The 24,803-nt window shown below is 36.0% G+C and overlaps 1 protein-coding gene across 4 annotated transcripts in view; it reads right to left on the bottom strand.

Moving 5' to 3' along the window:
- Positions 1 to 24,803, bottom strand: part of LOC145287937 (RNA binding motif protein, X-linked-like-1) — a 56,267-nt gene that overhangs the window by 23,473 nt on the left and 7,991 nt on the right. For all 4 annotated transcript variants that reach the window (XR_013869230.1, XR_013869231.1, XM_080135891.1 and 1 more), the window contains exons 2-3: positions 3,358 to 3,475; positions 1,513 to 1,619 (exon numbers count right to left, since the gene is read on the bottom strand). Coding sequence is in view for 2 of the 4 variants with exons in the window: in XM_080135891.1 (XP_079992017.1) it covers positions 1,513 to 1,619; positions 3,358 to 3,466 (216 nt within the window). In the remaining 2 variants the exon portion in view is untranslated. The remainder of the gene's footprint in view (positions 1 to 1,512; positions 1,620 to 3,357; positions 3,476 to 24,803) is intronic.

The raw sequence follows: 24,803 nt of genomic DNA, 5'->3' as shown, positions 1-24,803 counted from the left end.
CAACAAAACATTTCTAATTTAGAAGATCATCATGAAGAAATAAAAGAATGAATAAACAAAATATGAAAATAGCTTTACAAGTAAAGACATCCTTTTGCAGATATTATAATCTCTATTTTTTTTTTAAATAAAATAAATGAAACCTCAAGAGCGATAAGAGTAACTTTTTGCAAATAGGTTATCACAATCATGTTATATAAAAAAAAATCAAACATTTTTGTATTTTTGAAAAGTACAGTAATTTAATTTTTTAATCATACAAGACATTTTTTGTAGGAAACTTTAAAATTTATTAAGCAATCATATTTCTTTAGCCTTGTTAAGGTATCTTTTTACTTTCGTGTTTGTTTTACAAAGAAACAGAAATGCATGATAGTGGATATATTTTTGTAATTATTTTAATTTTCTTTTTAAACAGGCTTTTTTAAAAGCTTGTTTTATTAAATGAAACAAGTAATATTGTTTGTATAAGCAAACAAAAAATATTTTGTTGATGAGGAACAGACAATTATGATGCTGAAATCGAATACTGTGGTTTCTCGCTAACCACTTTATCATGATTTAGGTGATGCACTTCAAAAGTGAAGAAACTACTGTTCTACTATATTGTCATGTTAAAGATTAAAAATTCAATAGAAATTTACAGAAAAATGGAAATTAAATTCTGTATAAGGATATTTTAGATTATTATCTAATCAACATTGCTGTATATCAAACATATTTTTATTGTTTACACTTTAATTTCATTTAACAAAACTATAAATCAAACTTATTTTTACTTTAGCTATGTTTTAGTAAAAATGAAATACATTAACAAGTTTAATCAAAAAAAAAAACATTAAACAGTTGCTTTGTACATGTGAAACTGCACTGGGGAAAAAGCTTTAATATAAGAAACAAAAACCTACTTCTGTAAGTATCTCTAAACTGTAACTTTTTCATGTAATTATTTTATTATTGAAATAGGGTTTAACTAAAAACAATTACGATTTCTTTTTAGTATAAATTATTGGGAAGAAAACTTTTAATGCTACAAATAAAAACTTATCCGTTTTACAACCATGATGAATATGTCATTATTCAAGTTAAATGAAAAATGTTAGCCAATGAACACTCTTGAAATATGCTTTCCCAAATAGTGCATATGAAAAAAAAAAAAAAACTTCCTCTTATTAAATTGTTATCTAGTGTTTTGGGTGACACTAAAATACATTTGAATTAGTGAGAGAATATGCTGCCTTTATTTGTGACTTATAAAAAAAAAAAATAAAGGACCAAAACTGATGAAATCAATAGAATTTTTGATTTTTCAAAACATGAACCAATAATTGGCCTAAATCACTGACAAAAAATTTTTTATATCTACTTTTTGTTTTAAAGATAGTCTTTGCCAATGAATTACTTTATAAAATATAAAATATCCAAATAAAAATCATAATCAATTTCTTCTCCATATCATCCAGGCATATGGGTTCAATGTAAAACTTTAAAATATTTGAAGCTTGGCCTTACCATTCCATCAATTCCTTTGACTGCATCTTCTGCATCCAATGGATTTTCAAAGGTCACAAATGCATAACCTCTTGGCACATTACTTTTTTTGTCACGGATTATCAGAACTGAAAAATAAAATTGATTGAAATGAGGAAATATATAAAATTATAATTAAAATTAGCAATGGATCTCAAATGCAGTCAACATTTCGTTTAATAGTATTACCAATTTGTCTAAACTTTTGTGCATAAAAAATTGTGCTTATTTAGAATTAAATCTATGGTCAAAACAAAAATACAGAAAAATCTTTTTAAAAACTTATGTACATACCTGTTACAGAACAAAGATGTCATATTCCAAAAATCACGTAAATTGATCAATTTTTTTAACAATGGAAATCAGGTTTTACAGCTAAGTGAGAGAGACATTGTTTTCATACACTGTTTAATAAGATGAAGACAATGCAATTCGAACTATAGAGATTAAAATCAATCTTGTAATGGCTAAAATTTTCTATTAAAATCACTAAAAAATCCTAAAAAAAAAATGATTTTTAGAATATGACTTGGTTCTGTGACAGGTATGTACATTGCAAAGATTTTTCTGTATTTTTTTTTTTTTTTAAATAGGTTTAATTCTAAATAAGCACCAAAAAAAAAAACTTTGATAAATTATAATATAGTTGCAAAGGTTTTAGAATATTTAGTTACTACTGCATTACGAATCAAACGAATGACAAAAGTACTTGTTGAGGGTTTTTTCTTTAATTCTCTGGTAGTCATCAAAGAGAAAAGATATGTCATTATTAATAGATCTTACAGTTTTTCATCAGTATTCTTTAAAAGTTTTCTTATATGCTTATCACATATTGGAATGAAGAAATAACCACCATTAACTTAGACACAAGATATGTACAGATGACTTAGCTCTCATGATTTTCCATTTCATATTAAGAGATGAGTCCACTATAACAGTGATTAATAACTGGAGGAGAAGGAAGGAGGGAGATCCGGTCCATGGTAATTTCCATTAATGATCTGACTCAAATAGCATAAATGAATGCAATTATATTTCTCAGCCTTCGCTCATATTGTCATATGCATTTGCAGAAATCATTTTCTATCTTGCCCAAACCTTATTGCAACAATCACATTAGACTGTTAAATCGTTCATTCAGAAATAGGCCACCACACATTATAAGAGTTTGGTGGATTTTTATTAGTGGCAGCTTTTTATACCGTTTTCATTTCTATTGGCACTTCATGTATATCTGTTTGTCCTCCGACATTTCTTTGCCATGGCCTCTAGTTGCATTTCTCCAATATAAAAAAATATATCTTTTTATATTTCCATTTAGGCAATCAAATTTTTAATCTTCATTTAATGATGTAATGATTTCAATGGAGATATTTCAGATTTGTAAATTTAAAAGTAATTTTAGAACTTTAATATATTTTGTTTCTATTTATAAATGCCTATTAAAAAAGAAGGTAGCTTTATGCATTTTAATGGAAATATTTCATTTCTCCATTGAAAATTTTTATCAAGGCAGTTTCATATATATTTTTTAACCTTATTTCATAAATTTATTCAATTCTAGGATCTGAAATCTTTCTGTTTTAGCAATTAATATATTTAGCTTATTTAGTTATTGGTATTCTTAAAGTGTTTTTCATATGTTAAAATGATTTCAAATACAAGACACTCCTCGTCACTTCAATTCAAAAATGTATAGATGATTATAGAGGTAAACATATTTACATATGCAAGAGAAATCGAATTTCAATAAAATAGATTAAACAAATTCTTTTTAATTACAAAGACTCCCCTCCTCAACTCCTAAAGAAAACAGAAATTTCTTACTTTCGATTATTTTTCCATATTTGCCAAAGAGATTTTCCAGCAGTTTTTCATCAACATCTGGACTGAGGCCACCAACAAATATTTTACCAGGACGATCTTTTTCAACCATTTTGAAATACTGAATAAATAAAAATCAGATATGGTCATAAAAATGGATTCAAGGTTGGCATTAAAAATAATGAATTATAAAACATGGTTGAAAATAAATCTGATTTTTTTTTTTGTGTCCAAAATGATTTCCATAAATATTTTTTTTTTTTTTTTAATTTCAATTTTTTATCTATTTTTATTCAATTTTCACCCCAAACAAGGCACAGTGCCACTTTGAAGCAGGGGGCTACTATCGGGGACATAAGTTGCAGGGGCATTATGAAGGGAGATGAGTAGAAAGATGTTTGTTCACATTACACTTGAACTTCTGCATATCAGTAAAGTTGGGAAAGCAGAATCCTGGAAGGGAGTTCCAAAGACCTGCAGTTCTGGGAAGAAACTATTGGAGTAAAAGGCTTTCTTGCACCTAGGGATCTCTACTGTAAAGGATGAGACTTAGTAGCTTGTCGGGTTTGTCGGGGGGGGTAGTTACATCAAGGAGGTACAAGTGTTTGCAGTTTGTCAGGGCATTCACCATTAAAGTATTTGTAGAAGAGGCAGAGGGATGTAATATCTCGTCGATGGGACAGAGGCTGAAGCCTAGATGACAGTTCAGGACCTATCAGGTTGGCGACTCTCTTTTGAACCCTGTCCAGGAGCAAGAGACAAGCAGCAGATACATCAGCCCAGATGTGACAACAGTACTCCATACATGGCCGAATGGTGGCCTTATAGAGGTACAGGATACTTTCAGGCGTAAGTAATTTTCTAGCACGGTAGAGGGAGCCTACCTTCCTTGCAGCAGCTTTGGCAATGCTCTCAATGTATCTATTCCAGTTCATATCCCCTGTAACCAAAAGATTAAGTTCTACACAAAAGTTGATCAATAAATTTATGATTCTAATGTATATTATGCAGTATAATGAAAAAAATTTCAAAACAGAAAAAATAAATAAATAAAACTGACAAAACAAATTGTAATTTACCAAGAATTAAATAATTTTCTAATTTTTATGTCATTTTCACTATTTACCTATATTTTAATTTTTCAAACTAAAATTCTATTGCTTCCATCTTCTTGGGTCTTCAAAAGTCAATACTATAACAGGTTGAAGGATAAAAACGAAGGGCTTCCATCTACAGTCAGTGCATATACAATCATTCCAGGTGCAGTGATGAAATGCAATGCAATCATAACCAAAATTATAGAGTATTCTTTGCAATGACATTTGCTGATATTTTAGAATTCTAAAACATGTTGAGTTTAATAGTTTGTTTTCTTGTCGTTTTTTTCTTGTTTTTTTTTTTTTACACGTGTAAACTATAGAGTTGCTGTGTTTGGAAGTTCATCCCCATGGGAATTAAGTATAGGATTAAAAAAGGAAAAAACAGCCTTGGAGATTAATAACACAAAAATGATTCCAAGTTTGTTGCATCAGTTTCATTCTGGGGGATTAATTTATCATAGAAAAAAAGACACAAATACCTCTTTTTCAAAATTGTTTTTTTTTAAATCTGAAAATGGGCTTAAACTTGAAAACATTTTAAAAAGTCAATAACTTTTACTTCATGCAAGCTTCTCTGCATGTTTAGTAAACTCATTTTATTTTGCTAAGTTTATACAATTAACAGATTACAATTAAAAGGAAAAGTTAGTTTGCTTAAAGCATTGCTGGTAAATAAATATGTAAGAATATAAGAAGGCTTATAACGAGGGTTGCGGAGTCGGATGGTGAAAGTCCGACTCCGACTCCTTGAATTCCTAGAATGTCGACTCCGACTCCTTTGATATCTTAGACTGACTCCGGACTCCTTGACGCCTATGTAGAAATCTATTCTGCAGATCCATATACCAGCCTCCCACACCTATTCAGCATGCATTTTATAATTACTTTTCATCTATATCATTTTTAACGTTTAACATTCACTTGTATGATAAATATACTCACATATACACTCAACCAGCTTTATTTATTTTACTCACGTTAACTCCTAACACGGCATATCACCACTTGGACGAAAAAGGCTACTTTTTGGGATCATGTCTAGGAATGATTAGCAAGATGTCAATTTATGTTACATTTAAACTTCTACATATCAGTATGACCAAGAAAGCAGGTAGCAGGAAGGAAATTCCAAAGTCTAGCTGTTCAAGGGAAGAGACTATTAGAATAGAAAGCTTTTTGGCATCTAGGGACCTCAACAGTGAAAGAGAATCTTATTGCTAAACGGGTTTGTCAGGGATATGTACAGGGTACAAGTGCAACGAGTTCATCAGAACACATTCCATTAAAACAGGCACAGAGATGCAACATTATGACGATAAGACAAGAGCTGGAGCTTAGTTGATAAAGTGGGACAGATTAGATTGACAAATCTTTTTTGGAACCTATCCAAGATGGAGAGGCTAGTGGTAGATGCACCAGCCCAGATGTGGCAACAATACTCCATGCATGAGCGAATGCTGGCCTTGTAGAGGTACGGGATACTGTCAGGTGTAAGTAGTCTTCTAGCTCGATAGAGGGAACCCACCATCTTTGCAGCAGTCTTTGCAATGTCCTCTATGTATTTGCTCCAGTTCATATTGCCCACAAAGTAAAATATGGTAAAATAGTCCCAAAAAAGGAGTTTGAAGGTATAATTCTCAGGTAGGGTCTTATTTTTCATCGATATAGGCGGTTTGAAAGGTGCCTTGTAATTGTTAAAGGAGAGCAGCTTAGTTTTTCTAGCATTAAATGTTACCATCCATTTGCATCCCCATTCAACTATGGTCTGGAGGTCATTTTTTAATGATTTTGCCATTGTCTTAGATTTATGTACATCTGTTCTTCCCTAAGGCATGTTATAGAGCATTGTATCATCAGCAAATATACCCATCTCATACACAATATTATCAAGGAGGTCGTTTTTGAATATCAGGAATAATAATGGTCCAAGGATTGCCCCCTGAGACACTTCCGCATTAATGTTATGCTGCTTGGATGTATGTCCAGCAATGACGACCTGTATGCTTCTATTGTCTAAGATGGATCTAATTATATTTAGTATACATCCAGTTATAACGTACGATTAAATTTTCGTTAGCAGCCCATTGTGCCAGACTTTGTCAAAGGCCTTGGATGTATCAAAGGCTCCAGCTGTGGCTCCACACGCTTTATCCAGTACATGGTAAATGCATTCACAGATAAATGTTAAAATACATGCAGTAGAACGACACTGCCTGAATCCATACTGTTTGTCAGAGAGAAGATTTGCTTTTGCGAGGTGGTGAACTAGTGTTTGATTAATTAAGGTCTCAAAGATTTTAGTGAAGAGGGGGAAGAGATTAATGGGGCGATAATTGAGAGGGGCTGTTCTTTCATCAGAATTCCTGTACACTGGTACCATAGAAGCCATCTTAGGAAAGTAAGATTCAGCAAGGCATTTATTGTAGAACATGGAAAGTATGGGGCTAGCTCAGTTAAACATTTCTTAATTAGTATAGCAGAGATGAGATCAGGCCCACATGCTTTTAAGGTGTCTAAGTTTTTTATGATATCGCAGACATGAGAAGGGGTGATTTTTATATCATCTAATGTGGCTTTAGTCCGCATAGAGAAATTTGGGAGGGAGTTGTCTGTTGGGTCTAAGGTGGAGTTAGAGGCAATCGCCAGGATAGCAGTTCTGCCTTCTCCGTTACCGTGCATGCAACCTTCTGATTGTTGTCAGTGGAGGAATTACTGATTGTCCTTTATTCACTACACTATTATAGATTTTTCAGAAATCACAAGTTCTTATCTTTGGCGATTCTATGCGTTCTCTGATTATTTAAGCATACTTTCCTTTGGCTGTCGCTATTTCTCTTTTACAATGACTTCTAGCATCTATGAATTTTGCCTATTTGTATTTGACTTATGACTTACAAACTGACCGAATGCATGCTGTCTTTGTGCCATAGCAGCTGCACAATCTGTAGTGAACCATGGGGGTGAGTGGGGCTTTCTATAATACTTCCGTGTGGCAACATGTGCTTCAATTCCCGCTTTGCACCATTCAGTTGCCTCATTGGCACACAGTTCAGCAGGAAAAGAGAAGATATCAGTCCATGGGGCATCTCGGATGTGTTCTCTAATGGCTTCCCAGTCAGCCCTGTTGTAGTACCTTGTTGGTTTGAGCAATGATTCCTCACCTTGAGGTTGGAATTTAAATGTGATGTCAACTGATACCACTAGGTGGTCTGCGTTTCCAAGTGGATTGTGGGCATTAGTCACACAATCCTCAGGTACTGTGATGAGAAATAGGTCCAGAAGTGAAGCCTGTTGAGGTTCACGATCTGGTAGGCCAGTTGGAAACATTACTGTCCATGTGAGGGAATGGGCTATAGAGAAAGTATTAGTGGAGCGTCCAGCTGCATCTGTGTAACCTGAGAAACCAAACCAATTTTTATGATGGACATTAAAGTTACCAAACGCATGTATTTGGGCATTACTATCCAAGGAGAGTGCTGCATCTATACCATCAGAGACATGATCGATTAGGGTACAATCCTGACTTGAGGAAAAACAGCAGAGAAAATATAAGTAACTAATGCAGTGATGAAATGTTAATTGAAAACACTTAAAAGCCTGGCCATCCGATTCAAGATTTATCTCTCTAGTTTAAGGGAGGGTGCTACGAATATTGACTAAGCGCATGCATACATCTATCCAAGTTCTACCGGCAAAGAGGGAGGAATCCTGTAATGTTAAAGTACTTGGAGGGGATTGAAGAGTGCAAGTTTGTTTCACTTAATGCTAAGATATCCGGGGAGTTTACTAAAAGGTAAGACTCTACATCATCTATATTACCTCTAAGTCCATGGATATTTGTGAAAGAGAGCCTCAAGGGCGGAGGCGAATTGGTTTTGTGTGGATGGTTGTCTGTTTTTTTCGTGATATTTGTTTGGGTTATCATCTAATTATGTTTAATATTAGGTTAGGGAAGAGTGCTGAGCAAAGTGGGCTTGTTTTGACGCCAAGTATACACACGCAGTGGTCCATTAGCTGAGTCCAGTCTAGAATGTGTGGTCTCATGAAAGCCAACCAGATATAGCAGCAGGGTCCCTTTACATGCGCGACATGGCACTACAACTATTCTGATATTATACAGCTGATGATAGAGCACCTGTACTGTCAGTCGGAAACAGCAGCAAGACAAACTGTCAATCAGTTACTCTCAACCTCTCAGACAAGACTGGCCCAAACAAGTCTAGTGAGCACAAGTGGCATGCAAGCAAATTTTCTCAGTTTCTGAGAAAAAGAGAGAAATTTAAAATAGGGAAACGGAGTTCAATGTCCTAGTCAGGAAATAAGGCCAATCACAGGATGACTCCGGTGAGTCCCTGGTATTGTACCTCTGGCCTGCCTAAAGCAAAGAAGTGTGAAAGCCGGCGATAGGAAGAGCCTATCTACTCCTTAAGCAAGTTACGTTTGCTAGCCAGGAATTTGTTTGAGCCACCAGCTCCAAGAAGGTTGTCAACCATGACTGAGGAGGCCTCCCTCTCTCAGTTTTGTTATCAGAGTTTCCTTTCTCTTAGATGGATGATCTGACAAGATCTACAGGTCCATCACACCAGGAGGGTAAACTGTGCAGCTGGTTTTTACACCAGGTATTTCTGTGTCCCCGCATGGAAGAAGATATTGAGTATCTTACTTAAAAGTTTTTCTTTATTGTTCATAAATAAGAGCAGGATTGGAGATAGATTCCCCTCTAACATTTACAAGAAATTTTATCTTTCAAGTACTGTGAGAAAACTAATCTGCTCTAGCAACTAATTTGTTTGAAAATAAATGAATAGGATATTAATAATTATTTGAATATGTAAGAAAATATAAAACAAAGAAAACAAAAGAAATGGTGAGACTAGATCTACATAAAGAGGTTCCACACAACACAGATATATAGATGCACTTAACTTGGTGTTCTTCGAGTGACCCATGTTGGTCTAGATAAAAGACCAGTGTCTCCACGTGGAATGAATTGGGGTGCACATATTAGCGTTTATTTGAGCAGTAAGAGGAAGGGAATGAGGATCTGCCTTAGGAGCCGAATGTGTGCTTTGATTTAAATACTTCCATCTTTTATTTAATTGAAACAGTATAATTTTCGATTTCTGTATTAATAATTCAAAACATACAAACTCATTTACCAAAGAGGATGAATACTAGAAAAGAGATGTGTATTTCCACTTTTTCTATTGTGTATATACATATATTGCATACCATAACTAATACAAACAAATAACATGCGAGAAAAATCTGGGAAAATAGTTTCAAATGGGTTGATAGCACAGAATATAGAAATGGAATAAAATACAATAAAATAAATAAATTTTTTAGTAATATCTATTTTAAAGGCAGATTAAGGGATGGTTAAAATTTTAAATAGATTTAAAGCTTCTTTTAAATGCAAGTCCATCTTACAAAATTTCATCATATTTTATTGTATAACATGGGGAGTAGACTTGTCAGTTAAAATGAATTCAGATAAGAATGGGAGTTTGGAAATGTGGTTTAAAATACACTATAAATACATCTAAAAACACAAACTAGGTTTATAGAATAAGTTAAAATAACAAAGGGATAAAAAAAATTACAATTACATTTTATTATGCTTTCAGTTCAAAAGGGACTACAATATTTTGAGATTGGGAAACTTCCTTAGGCTATGGCATTTTGAAGCCAAAAGAGGGGAGTAAAGACACATTATATAGAGAAGAAATTTTAAAGATAATATTGCCTTTCTGGAAAGAGGATCAAAGGAAAAACATGAAGCTGTACTGAGACTAAAGCCGATTCTAGGACTGACAGCAATCACTGTAAATGAGTAATAAAGAATGCGAGAGAGTTGTATGCTCAGTCCGTTAAGTCCAAAGTAGCTAAGCAGCGGCTTGGTTACCAATTTTGGCAAATAGCAAACAGGATCTTGAACAGAATCATGTGCTCTATCCAAACCATCATAAATGGACCTGAGGTAATCTCGTCAGTATCAGACAAAGCCAAACTCTTGGCCAAGAACTTTGCAACTGATTATACCCTATGCGACTAAGGTCGTCAACCCCTCGTATTTCCTCTTTCATCAGAAAACACACTATGTGACATACAAACATCTGTGCGTGATGTTGCCAAGATAATCAAAAACCTTAATTCCAATAAAGTAACTGATCCTGATGGCATTTCAGTTATAGTGCTGGAAAAGCTCCAATCAGAACTAGTTCCCATACTTCCAAAGCTGTTTAAGCATTGTCTTAAAGAATTGCTTCCCAACACCCTGGAAAACCTCATCAGTGTGCCCTGTATTTATAAATTCAGGTGATCGGTCGTCGTCTTCAAAGTACAGACCAATAAGTCTCCTGTGCGTCATGAGTAAGTTGCTGGAATCCGTGTTAAATGGAGAAGTAGTTAACTATCTCAGCAAAAATAACCTTCTTAGTAACATGCAATATGGTTTCCATTCTGCTAGATCTACAGCAGATGTGGTAATGTTTATATATCATAGAATTAGCGAATCTCTCAACAGAGGCTTCCTTTCTAGGGCAATTGCTCAACATATCAAAGACCTTTGATAGGGTATGGCATAAAGGACTACTTCACAAGATCTCCAGCTACGGTATAGCTGGAAATGTTTTCTCAATCATTAAATCATTTCTCTCTGATAGGTTCATAAGAGTAGTGGTTGATGGGCAGAAATCAGAAGCTCACAGTATTAATGCCAGAGTTCCTCAACTCTCTTACTGATCTACATCAATGATCTTCCAAATCACATCCAAAGATCATTTGTAGACATTTATGCTGATGACATTATCATCTATGTGAACAGATCAAAGGCCGTAAATGACCAAGTTCTCTGTGATTCTCTCCTCTCTGATCTGAAGCATGTGGTACAATGGAGAAAGAAGTGGCTGCTTAAATTTCATGCATCTAAAACCAAGCTTCTATCTTTATAATCAATGCTCTGATCTCCTATCTGGCATCAATTGAAATGAATGGCCCTTGTCTTTGGGAGGCTCCATGTTTTGACAAGCTTCTGGGCTGGAAAAATGGTGGGATCCTTCTAGCGCTCCAGTAGATCTCTCACTGCTGATGCAATTCTCTACCTAAGTAAGAGTCAGGTACATCCACAGATGGAGTACTGTTGCCACATCTGGGCAGGAGCTGCTGGAAAACACTTATCATGCTTCGACAAAGTTCAAAATAGACTTCGTAACCTGGTGGGAGTGCCCTTTTCTCTTCCCTGCAACCCCTTTCCCACAGAAGAAACGTTACGAGCCTGTTTTTACTCTATCACTATTTTCATGGCAGGTGCCTGTCTGAGCTCCAATCTATGGTCCCTTCGCGCCAAACTTTCATGAAAAACACTCATCTAGCTGAACCACTATCAATAATTTCCCCCACTTTTTTTCTGTGCCTAACCCTAAACGTAGATTCCATGAATAAAGCTTCTTTCTTAGAACTACATGCCTGTGAAACTCTCTTCCATTTTCCTGCTTTCCAGCTGACTACAATTTAATCATATTCAAGTCCAATATAAAAAAATTCTTGATAAGCCATCTTCTTAAGTAATACAATTTACCGAATTTCCACTACTAACGATTACTAGGATATTGTGCCACTGACCTCTGTACACTCATTATTATCCTCGAGTGACCTTTGGGCCTTGATTAAGTGGTGACTCCTATGTAAAAAAAAAAAAAAAGGAAAAAGCTATAAAGGGCTATAGTGCCATGAGTTACTTCTTATTGATTTATGCCCGTCATTTTTTTGGGTGGGGAGATAAGATTGTAATTTTGGATAGATCCTGGACTAATCCAATTGCCAAATTCCATTTGATTCAGTAACTGGATAACTTTCAGATTACAATCAGATTGTTATCCAATGTAATCCACAGTGATCCCACTCAAAGACAGAACTTTCATTGATCTTGTATGACATCACAACCAAAACAGCTGTCTAGACAGGATTTGTAGTGATCTGACACACCGAAGTGGAAGCATAACAGTACAGTACAAAATATGAGCTATCTCAAAAATAAAAGTAAAACCATATAAAAGCTGCTAAATTGTGCAAACCACTTCTTAGGAAGCAATTAAGTTATTGCTTATTCACCAAACCTGTTTTCCTGTTCTTATTTACTTATACTGCTTCCCTCTTTTTGGAAATCATAATTTCTCATTCTATGACTAAGTGTAATGTTTAAATGTAAGGCCTATACTGGCCACGTGTATATTGATACTGATGTATGTTACTAAAATAACTGGCACAAATGTTATTTCTAAATGTCTGCTTTAAAGGGATAATGCTTTGCCTCCAAGACTCCTTCCTGCCTGTTTTGCATGATAAACATTAAAAATCCTTATACTCTTAAATCCTCCGAAAATCCCTGTATATTTATATTGTATATTAATGCTGTATTTTTGTAAGTTATATCATCTCTCTTGTTTCAACTGGACAAAAAAACAATTGCTCTTCTTCCCAAGCTGATATAAAATCACATACTTTGCACGTACCTTGGGAGGAGAGGTTATCTTCCGGTTCTAAACTTTAGTAGGCTGACCTTTTCAAACTTGATAAATACTAAATATCTATAGATTTCTATTGCTAAGGGATGGATTAACTTAACCTATATTTATACTCTATAGAATATCTATAAAATAGATAACTAATAGCCACAGTTTGTGCCCAGATTATAAGTGATCTATATTAACTAGCAATTATATCTTTCTTTCATTAGATGGGATAAAGTACTGATGATTATCTTAACTTGAAACTAACACCTAAAGCACATTTCCAAACGTACCCTAACTCTTATACTATAATTTTCCAATTAGTCACTAATCCACAAACCATATTTAATCTTTTCTTAACCCTAGTAGATATTCACCTTTAATCTACACCCCATACTCATACATACCTCCTTTAAAAGTGTAACCAATCTTAATCCTATTCTGAAGAGTGTAACTTCAAAGCTGACACTAATTCTTTGATACTAACTCCATCGATCTTAACTATCCATGCGAGAGCATAGAAATACCTGGCTTTGAAACCAGGTGCAGGGAAAACCCTCTCAGTGCTGATGGACCAGTAGATCTGGTTAGGTCATCCATCTAGCATGAGGAAAACTCAGATTTGTAAACTTGTGCCATTAACCTCATACACCTTGGCACCAAACAGGGGAAGGAGGCCTCCTCATTCCTGGACGACAACCTCCCTAGAGCTGGTGAATTGATCAAATCACCGGTCATCTGCAAATCTAAACTGCTTGAGTAGATAGGCAGAGCCTATCGCCCGGCTTCCATATTCCTTCTTTGCCTATTAGCCAGGAGCAAAAGTGTGGCCAGAACTCATTAGAGATGCCCAGTGCTTAGCTTTGTTTCCCGACTAGAGCAATGAATGCCATCTCCCACATTTTCCTTATTTCCTTCTCCTATAACTGGGCATCTTGGGGGTGCTTATTTACCATATATGCTAACATAACTGGATTGGGTCACTCCTGTCGGACAGGGTACCGGTTTGACAGTTGCTGGTTGCTGTTTCCAACTGACAGTACAGGAGCCCTAACTCTTTGATAGCGCTTAGAGTGGCTGTTCTGTCATCAATTGTGTAATATCGGGATATTTGTAGTGCCATGTCGCGCATGGAAAGGCACCCTGCACTCATCTCTGGTGGGCATTCCCGAGGCCACATTCCTGTGGATGTGGAGCCGGCTGATGGTCTACTCGTGTTGCATGATGGTGGCTATGCACATCCGTTTTGCCTAGCACCTCAATCTAGATCTGAAACTACTAAATAGAATGAAATGATAGGTCAATCCAAAGAAAATGTTCAAACCAGACATACACTCACGTCTCCTCCCTTGAGACTTGCATTTACACATATCCGAGGACTTAGATGATATAGAATCATTTCTCCTAACAAAATCCCCGGATATCTTAGCACTAAGTGAAACTAACTTTGACTCTTCCATCTCCTCTAGCATCTTTAACATGTCTGGTTATCTTCTACTTTGTTGTATTTCATTTATTGCTCTCCATCAACCGAGAACCGTACTATAATCAATCATGTCTCTGACAGCATAGATGTAGCACTTTCCCTTGACACTAGCGCTCAAATACATGTATTTAGTGACTTAACGCCCACCACAGAAATTTGCTTGGCTTCTCTAACTACACTGACACAGCTAGTAGCATCATCCATGACTTCGATATATCACATTCCTTGACACAGACAGTAACATTCCCGACTCGTCTTCCAGATCGCCAGGAACAGCAAGCCTCATTTCTGGATCTATTTCTGACAAGAGATCCTGAGGATTGTGTAACAAATGCTGATTGCCCACTTAGGAATGCTGATCATGTTGTGATAATGATAGAATCGCTCTAAACTCTCCACCCCAAGTTGAAGAGCCATTGCTCAAAACGACCATGTACTAAAATAAAGCTGACTGGGATGCCATTAGGTATCGCAGCAGAGACGCCAAGGGGAAATATCTTTTCTCTTCCTGCAGAATAGTGTGCAAATGAGACTACTGAATGGTTCAAAGCAGCAATTGAAGCATATGTTCCTACATGGAAGTTCTGTAGTAAACCCCACCCTCTCTAATGGTTTACTTCTACTTGCGCAGCTGCCATTGCTCAGAGGCAGCATGCATACCGTAGATTTATCCAGCATAAGTCCTGTACAAACAAAGTATATATAAGCTAGAAGTAATTGTAAGAAAGAAGTAGCAACAGCTAAGAGTGAATATACTGAAACCACCAGGAAACGCACTGAAGCTCAGAAATTAGGAACTCATGATTTCTGGAAAATCTACAATAGTATAGTAAATAATGGGCAATCAATAATTCCCCCACTATCCAACAGCAACTGAGAAAGCTAACATGTTTGCCCGTTATTTTCCCTCAAACTCTACCTTGAACCCAGCAAACCATTCCCTCCCTGATTTTCCTCTGTGGACAGAAACCACACTAGATGATCTGTAAATCACCCCTTCTCAAGTACATGATATCATGAAAAAGCCTAGACACCTCAAAAGCATGTGGACGTGATCTCATCCCGGCTGTGCTATTAAAAAAAATGCTCCGCTGAGGTTGCTCCAGTTCTCTCTAAACTCTTTAACAAATGTCTTAACAAATCTTGCTTTTCTGACTACTGGCGAACGAACTGACCCATTAAATTATTGCCCAATTAACCTCCTCCCGCTTTTTGCCAAAATACTTGACCCTTTAATTAATCAAGCTCTAGTCCACCACCTTACAGCTGCTAAACTTCTGTTTGACCATCAATATGGATTTAGGCAAGCCCGTTCTAATGCAGATATTCTAACTGTAATCTCTGAACGTATATACCAAGCACTGGATAAGGCAGGGGAGAGGAGAGCAGTAGCCCTATATATATCTAAGCTTTTGACAGGGTATGGCACGATGGTCTTCTCATGAAAATAAAATCTACGGTATTACTGGACGAATGCTTAACATAATTAAATCCTTCTTAAATGAGAGAAGAATCCAGGTTGTCCTCAATGAGTGTACGTCCAAACAATGATATAAATGCAGGTGTACCTCAGGGACCGATCCTTAACTGATAAAATTGTCTCTGACATGGGTATATTTACTGATGACATCATGCTCTATAGCAGGCACATGGGGAAAACTAATGAGCACATATCTAAGGCAATGGTCAAAACCCTAGAGGAAGACCTTCAGCCTGTGGTGTAATGGGGTCATAAATGGATGGTAATGTTCAAAGCTGCCAAGACAAAGCTCATTTTCTTTAATAATTACATGAAACCTTACCAACCACCAATTGCTATGGCTAAAGATATATTACCTTTGTTCAAACTCCTCGGCTTAACGTTCACAGGGAACATGAGTTGGAATAAATACATTACCGTCATTGCCAAGGCTGCTCCGAAGAAGGTGGGCTCTTTCTACCATGCTAGAAAGTTACTTACGCCTGAAAGTATCCTGTCTCTCTACAAAGCCACCATCTGCCCATGTATCAAGTACTGCTGTCACATTTCGGTTGGTGCATCTGCTACTAGTCTCACACTCCTGGACAGTGTTCAAAAGAGAGTCGCCAACCTGATAGGTCCTGAACTGTTATCCAAGCTTCAGCCCCTGTCCCATCGACGAAATATTGCATCCCTCTGCTTGTTTTACAAGTATTTTTATGGTGGATGCTCTGACGAACTACAAGCTTTTGTACCCCCCCCCCCGATGAAAATACCCCTGACAAACCTGACAAGCAGCAAAATCCAACCCCTATACAGTAGAAATTCCCAGATGTGAGAAAGCCTTCTACTCTAATAGCTTCTTCCCCAGAACTGTTAGACTTTGGAATTCTCTTCCGGGTTCCTGCTTCCCCAACTGTACTGACATGCAGAAGTGCAAGTGTAATGTAAACAGACATCTTGCTACTAAACTCCCTAGATAGTACCCCTGAAACTTAGATCCCTGATAGTAGCCCCCTACATCAAAGTGGTAATGTGCCTTGTTTGGTTAGAAAATGTAATAAAAAAAACAAAAAAACTGGTAAAACCAAATAGGAAAACCATGTAAAAAAATGAATTCATTGGACTTAAGGAGTCGGCGTCATATAAAAAATTCTGACTCCGACTCCTACTTTTAGAAATCAAACTTCGACTCCAGCTAAGACCTCCGACTCCGACGCCAGAACCCTGCTTATAATAATGCAGGAAACCGAGTGTTGAAGTGATGTGACATATGAACAAAAATAGACAAACAAATAAAATAAAATATGCATCTAGTGCGATTGAAAGCCAAATCACAACGTAATATTAGGAAAATAAACAAATATTTTACTTGTTTGAAATTTATCACAAATATATTTCAGAGGTATACTCCATCTTCAGTGTGTTGTTTTGTTTCTTTCTTTTTCCTTTTCTTCTTCCTTCCCATGTTGTAAAGTTTGAGAAAGAAATCTGTTTGTAAAGAGCCGCGCGTTGTATCTAGTGGTTGTATTTTGAAATGTTTGAACTGTGTGTAGGCAACGCGAGAATAACGTCAAGGATGAGAGTTCATATAGAAACGTTTTAATTTGATTAAAATAAAATATGCATCTAGTGCGATTGAAAGCCAAATCACAACGTAATATTAGGAAAATAAACAAATATTTTACTTGTTTGAAATTTATCACAAATATATTTCAGAGGTATACTCCATCTTCAGGTGTTGTTTTGTTTCTTTTTTTTCTTTTCTGTGTTCGAGTAGAAAAGTAACGAGTTTCAGCAACCAGAGAGCGTCTGGCATACATATTAAGGTCCTAACCACCAGACGATCAAGCCACGACTTGGCATTATGAATAAGTCTTCGCTAGTTTAAAAACTTTTAATTCGCAAGGAGTTTGAGAGTTAAAGGCTCTCAAAAGCTTTAAAAAGTTTTGAAGAAGATTAAAAGCCGTTGGAAACTTGAAGGATCCAGACACGAAGTTATTGAATTTTATTTGACAAGTATTTTTATTTTATTTTTAAAGATGTAACCCCGAGCCATCAGGAGTGGGGTTACCTTTAAGGTGCGACCCAACTCTGTTCTTGATGACGGGCGATGCAGCACATAGGGTTATATATATATATACACACACACACATATATATTTATTCTCTTCATTTCATTTTACTTCAGTCGATGTTCTAAGAAATCAAGCGGCCCCAATTTCTGGAGCTAACATTCAATCTCCATTTGAAATATTAATACATAGATATTTGAATTTTCCATTCAAGTTCTCCTTTACCTCTCAAACACCGAGTTAGTAAAGAAGTTGAAAAGAATTTTCCTCTCCCCAATTAACCATTTAAGATAGAGTATACTTTTCTTGTGGTCTCTTGGTTTTACTGGATTTCAGAACAAGAATTTCCTTTGTCTGGTGGAGTATCCAGGTTCATGCTGTTATTTGAGATAACATCACTTGTAGAAGGTGCACCATTCCTCGTATAAGTCAGTATGGGTTAACTATACAGAGATCTTATTTGGGGCACAAATACTATGCGATTTTGAATATTTAGTCAGGGTTTACTTGTAGAAAAAAGTATCTTTATGTCAGATCTTCCTGACCCCCCCCCTCCCATATAGAGACCATAGACACTAGAGGACAGTGTTTATGATCATTGGCATTACACACACAATCACACACACGCATATGTAGTATAATCATGTTGACACACTGATTCTTATTAGATTACCAAAATTAAGCAATGGTGAGCCTGGTCAATTCCAAGTGGGTAACCATTTGGGAATACCAGGTGCTGTTTGCAAAAGGACCTTTATACCTCCAAACAAGAATTGCAAAAGCCTAAGCATCTCCCAGGCGATTGAGAACTGCCTATGAATTTAATAATCCCTTGACACTTCCTATGGCAGAAACCACTTCAACCTACTTAGGATAAATGCCATACAACAACAATAGAGAAAAATACATGACGACTTGACACTGTTAGATGCTGAAGTTCAGGTGACCATCAATAAACTCAGCAATTCAATACATGCCTTTGCATGGGGTAAAAATGTAGGCTGGTGAGATATGAGAACAAGTACATTTCATACAGGACAATTTCTGTGAAAGATGATGCAAAAATACAACTAAAGCATGCATAAAAGACAATATCGTCCTGCTGGAATCAACTGGTAGGAAAGTGCAAGATGTGCTCGACTAAATGCGGACTGTCACTCGCAGATTGGGGATGTGTATCAATGTCTCTAAAACAAAGGTCATGTCCTTGCTGATTGAGCATACAGCGAATGAGATTGGATGGCAAATAGGAGCAGCATGGTCCGTATTCTTCCATCTCCAACAGTCTCTGTAGTCTTAACAGGAAATACTCTTGAACACAAAGGGACACATCTATCAGACGATGGTGAGAACCATCCTGCTTTATGGCTGTGAGATATGGGCTACGAGAGTGACGGATTTGCACAAACTGCACATCTTCGACAACGGCTGTGTTCACAGCATTCTGGATTTTATTCTCTGGTGAAAACTAAACCTATGCACACTACTGTCCGTTCTTCTTCAATGATATCTCTAGTGATTTGGGCATTCGGCTTGTCAACCAGAGGGAGAGTTCATTCACAAGGTCCTCTCTCCCCATTCTCTGCCTGGCTAACACAAACTTATCAGTGGGTAGCTGAAGACCTGGGCAACAACAATTAAGGACAACAAGTAGTTGGTCTCTAAAGTTGAAATTGAGAGTGGCTAGCTATTTCCTGCGACCTAGCCCAGGACTGTCGAAACTGGACTATTGAAACAGTTCGTGCTCAGGGTGAAGCTGGCTCAATCTGATCAAGATGATAACCGCTACAAGTAAGATAAACAAGTCTGAACCAGACATGCTATGGTTCTTCTCTGATGAGAAAAACCTCTTCAAAACCAGAGAATCAACTCCGATATCAACAGGTGCCTCATTGCCTCATCTAAAAGGTATGCTTAAAACTATGTTGACACAGTTTCCAGCTTCACTCATAAGCCAAAAGGACCAGTTGCAATACAAAAAGTTAGGATCAGCAGTCTTCAGGGGCCCTAAGTTAGGAAATAGTGACAAAAGCTATTTTTTAGACAATCATCAAAGCCAAAGATGGGTTCATCGAGCAAAATTAACAGAACAAGTCATGCAGACAAACTGACTGTAGTTTGACCAATAAATCTAAAAGAAAATACAAAGGAAAATTATCTTTTCATATACGTTAATCTTGCGAGAACAAATATTCGCATCTAGTATTTAAATGGAGATAACTATAATCAAAATTTGTTAATATAAAGATATAACACACCTGAATGTTAGGCATATATCTTCATTTTTATCTATATTTCATTACATATGAAATGATCCTATTCCATGGCAATACTTATACTAAGCCTGACAGTCATGTGACTAGGAACAGACATTTAAAGACAAATTACTACTAAATAATTACAGAGAAAAGTTTTCGTAAAGAATTAATTTATCATCATGATCATGCAGTCTGTTAGTCTTGACGATGATTAGTCGGGGCCTCAGTGCTTAATCCTTTTGTGTTGGCATAGTCCTCTTTCTGTGTGAAACATCCGGTCACAGGCACTGCATATGTGGGTGCCGGTGTTGTGTCGTCTATAGTGTCTTAGCTCTAAGGATTCTCCAATCATTCTCTATTTTCCTATGTGGAGACTGTTCCCCTAACTACTACTTTCTTTGGCTTGTTCCTCCTAATTCTCAACATTAATGTTCATTGCCTTCACATGCCGCTTTGTTACATCTTTGTAGCAAAGCTTCTGACCTCCTACTTTGCGGGTTCCATTTCCCAGTTTCCCCGTTGATCATCTTTGGAATTTGTTTGTTTTCCATTCTGAATTAGCAACTATGCATATTATTAAGAATTAGCTTATAGTTCCTGATTTATTTCCTTCAAATTAAACCATCAGTTAAACTATTACTAGTATTGCTTACTGATAATTCTTTTTCCTTGCTCGCTTTACAATTCTTTTTGTGTCCTTAAATAGAACAAAATAAGATTTCCATAATTTAAATCTGCTATCACCTTTGTCAGTGGATCATTTTTCTTAATTCTAATTTCTCAAAATGTTAACACTAGGTAGGAGCAAAAAAAAAAAAAAAATGGTTTTTAAACATATCTATGTGTAAAAAAAAAAATACACTAAAAATGTTGTCATAGCGATTAAAAAAAATAATTTAAATTTCAAGTTCAAATAAATCAACTTTAAAAATTCTCTTGAAAAAATAATTATCTAAAACTATTTTAATGATAATTAGTAAATTGAAGTTTTAAGATGTTGAATTTTAAAAAAAATTACGTACTTTTCTAAAAGTCACCTTAAAGAAACTTCTGGAATCAAATGTAAATACAAAAATATGCCTGCTGACTTTCAAAAAAGTGCGGAACATGCTTACTGCAATAATTTTGTTTCATTTTTCTTGCAATAAAAAAGGAAGTGCTTATTTAATTAAAATAGTTTTAAATATATACAAGAATTCATTTTTATCCAAAAATAAAGATTCATATTTATCTTGGTAAAAGTTTGTTTATTCAGTAATACTCTAAAATTATTGATGACGTCTCTTTACCAATGTTTTTATTTAGATTTTAAAATAAAACTCTTGTAATATGTTGTTCTAAGCTTTTTATTTTTGCATTACAAACTGCATTTATATCTATTTAAACAATTGCATTACTAGATTTATCCTTAAAGTTTATTATTCATTAAAGAAAGAAAAAAAAGCTAAAAATTCTTTATTAACCTTTTATAACCTGGTTGAACTAATTCGTTCAGTATTAATTTATTTATTGCAGACTATTATCCTCATATTTCTTGTTCTTTCACGACGTTCCAGCCAACTATTCCTCTTCATCAGGTGGTAACCACGACAGGATAGGAACTCCGAATCTTCTAACTGCATTCTCAGCAATTACTGCCATCCATAGTTGTTGTCGTCTCACCACGTTTTGGCCAAGTAAGCCTCAGCCCGGCTTTGGGTAGGATTGAAACCGCTATCTTCAGGCAATTCTCACCTGAAACAATAGAGATTCAATGTCTCTATCCACTGCGCCAGGGGCCCCAAAGGGCGATCAAGGTTGGATTTTTTTGGTCTTATAAATCCACATTTATTCATCACCTGATCTTCCATGGTCGGATCCGTACTGAATGGTATATATATTATTTAATTGGAATTCATTATTGAGATGAGTATTATTTATTAATTTATTTATTTATTGCGGACTATTATCCTCATCTTTCTTAATTGTTGTTTCATGACGTTTCGGGCAACTATTCCTCTGGCCTTTGTCAGGTGGTAACCGCGACAGGATAGGAACTCCAAATCTCCTATCCATAGTTATTGTAGTCTCACCACGTTTTGGCCAAGTTGTGAAACAACTTTTTCGAATCTATTATAATACAAACCCCTAAAAACATATCCAATTAGGTAGAAAAGTAACTTATCTTGCTTTTGATAATATTTATTTGTTATATATTTGTTTTTTGACAACTTTTTCGAATCTATGTGTACAGTAATACAAACTCAAAATTTAATTTAACTTGGAAATAATATTTAAAATACACATGTTATTATTATTATTATTATAATAATAATAATAGTAATAATAATAAAAAACTGGTGTAGATGACATCGACTGGCGCCACACAAACTAGTTGTGAAGGGTCAGGGAGGATGGAAAGACGGAGGTGGGAGAGTACTAACCAAATCTCCACTGGAAATGTGCAGTTCAAATCTGGTACCTTGGGGAGGCATTTTCTCTGGAAGCATTAATGACCGATGCCAACGAGAAATTAGTGACAACGGCTGTTGCGATAACATGCAATCATCTGCACAAGTGGTCAAGAGGTGAAGACCACTGGAAATCTAGGGAGACTTGTTATCACTTGGTTTCCAGGGAACACCACAGATTACTGCTAGTGAGCGATCACTGATGATGGCCTGTGAGACAACTAATACGCTACATATTTTGATGAAAAACATGGGAAAAAAATGGACATAGAAGAACAGCAAACCAAAACTTTAAATATAATTTTTGTATTTAAAGTAATAGTTATTTAAATATTTCAACATATAATCTTGTGAGCAAAATCCAGCTTCCCACTAAGGGGCACTCTGGATAGGAACAAAAATAATCTTCGTCCACTGACTGAGGACAGAAAAGGTAAAGTGTAGCATCAAAAAAGATAATACACCGAAGGCCAAAAAATATTTGTGTTTAATGTTTCTTTAATTGTTTGTTCCCTAAATTCATAATTCAGTTTTATCAGTATTGCTTTAAAATTATTTAATTTTACATAGATAATATTTATATTTTATATTGAATAAAGTTCAGTTTAAGTATTAATCAAACTGTGTTCTTTTTTCTTTTTAAAAATGTTTTATTGCTCTTTTACAAATGGCCCTCATATAGTACTGACAGTCTGGCAAATCTTACCTACATTGCCTGCAGACATTTTTCAATTAACAGGCCTTCTTACTCTTGGTGGCCATGGCGACATTGGCTGCAGCTTCAGCAGAGCTAGTCTTTCGTGATATGAAAATGTGGCAAAAATCCTACACTGACTCCAGGACCAAATATCAAAAACACCTTGTGTGTACAAAAAATAGCCTAATTAGCTCTCAAAAGCAAGAGAATCTCGCTTCGTTCAACTAAAAGAAAACAAATTCCTTGTCTAATGGATTATACGGAAACTCAAAATTTCAGACAGTCGAAAGGCTGTCTGAAAATGATGTCAGGTAATTAAAGGGGGTAGGGTTAAAAGTCGCCATTAAAAAGGAGTGATTAATTAGATTCGCTATCATTCGAAGCTTATAACAACATGAATAATGTAATTTAAACCCTAATTTTTTTCAATAAAAGGAGCAAAGACCAAATTTTAAAATAATAAAAGGTTTAATCGAAAAATATACAACTTTTTTTTTTTTAATCGGTTTTCTTTAAAAAAGATTTCACGAAAATCAACAAATTTTAACTTAATCTAAATTTTCTTTTTTTTTTTTTTTTTACACAGTGATCACCACTTATCAAGGCCCGGAAGCCACTCAGGGATAAGGGTTATTGCAAGTACATTACGTTAGTGTGGAGATTTGATGGAGTGTTTACTTAAGGGGGCGGTTCATTAGGAATTTGTTAACATTAGACTTGAAGACATCCAAGTTGTAGTCCGGAGGGAAGCAGGCAGACGGAACAGAGTTCCACAGGCGTGCAGTTCTAAGAAAGAAGCTTTGTTCATGGAATCCGCGTTTTGATTTAGGCACAGATATAGAGTGGGGGAAATTTTTCACAGTGGATTCAGCTAGACGGGTGTTTTTCGTGAAAGATTGGCGAGGGGGGACCAGGGATTGGAGTTCAGACGAGCACCTGCCATGAAAATAACGATAAAACAAGGATAGGCTCGCAACGTCTCTTCTGTGGGAGAGGGGTTGCAGGGTAGAGAAAAGGGAAGTCTATTTTGTACTCTGTCAAGGCATGATAGGCTGTTTTTGGCAGCTCCTGCCCAGATATGGCAACAGTATTCCATCCTTGGACGTACTTGGCTTTTATATAGATAGAGAATTGCATCAGTAGTGAGATATCTTCTGGAGCGGTAGAAGGATCCCACCATCTTTCCAGCGACCTTGGCAACAGACTTGATGTACGTGTTCCATTTCAGATCAGGAGTAAAGGTCAAACCCAGAAGCTTGTCAAAACACGGGGCCTCACCCAGACGAGAGCCATCCATCACAATTGATGCCAGCTGGGGATCAGAGCGTTGATGATGTAAGGATAGGAGTTTGGTTTTGGATGCATTAAAGGTAACTCGCCACATCTTCCCCCACTGAACCACGCGCTCGAGA

This window comes from Euprymna scolopes, chromosome 11 (genome assembly GCF_053919585.1).
Source record: "Euprymna scolopes isolate OS-2025 chromosome 11, ASM5391958v1, whole genome shotgun sequence".
Taxonomy (NCBI): Eukaryota; Metazoa; Mollusca; class Cephalopoda; order Sepiida; family Sepiolidae; genus Euprymna; species Euprymna scolopes.
Note: the sequence above shows the minus strand (reverse complement) of the source record. Positions and strands in the feature narration are given on the sequence as shown.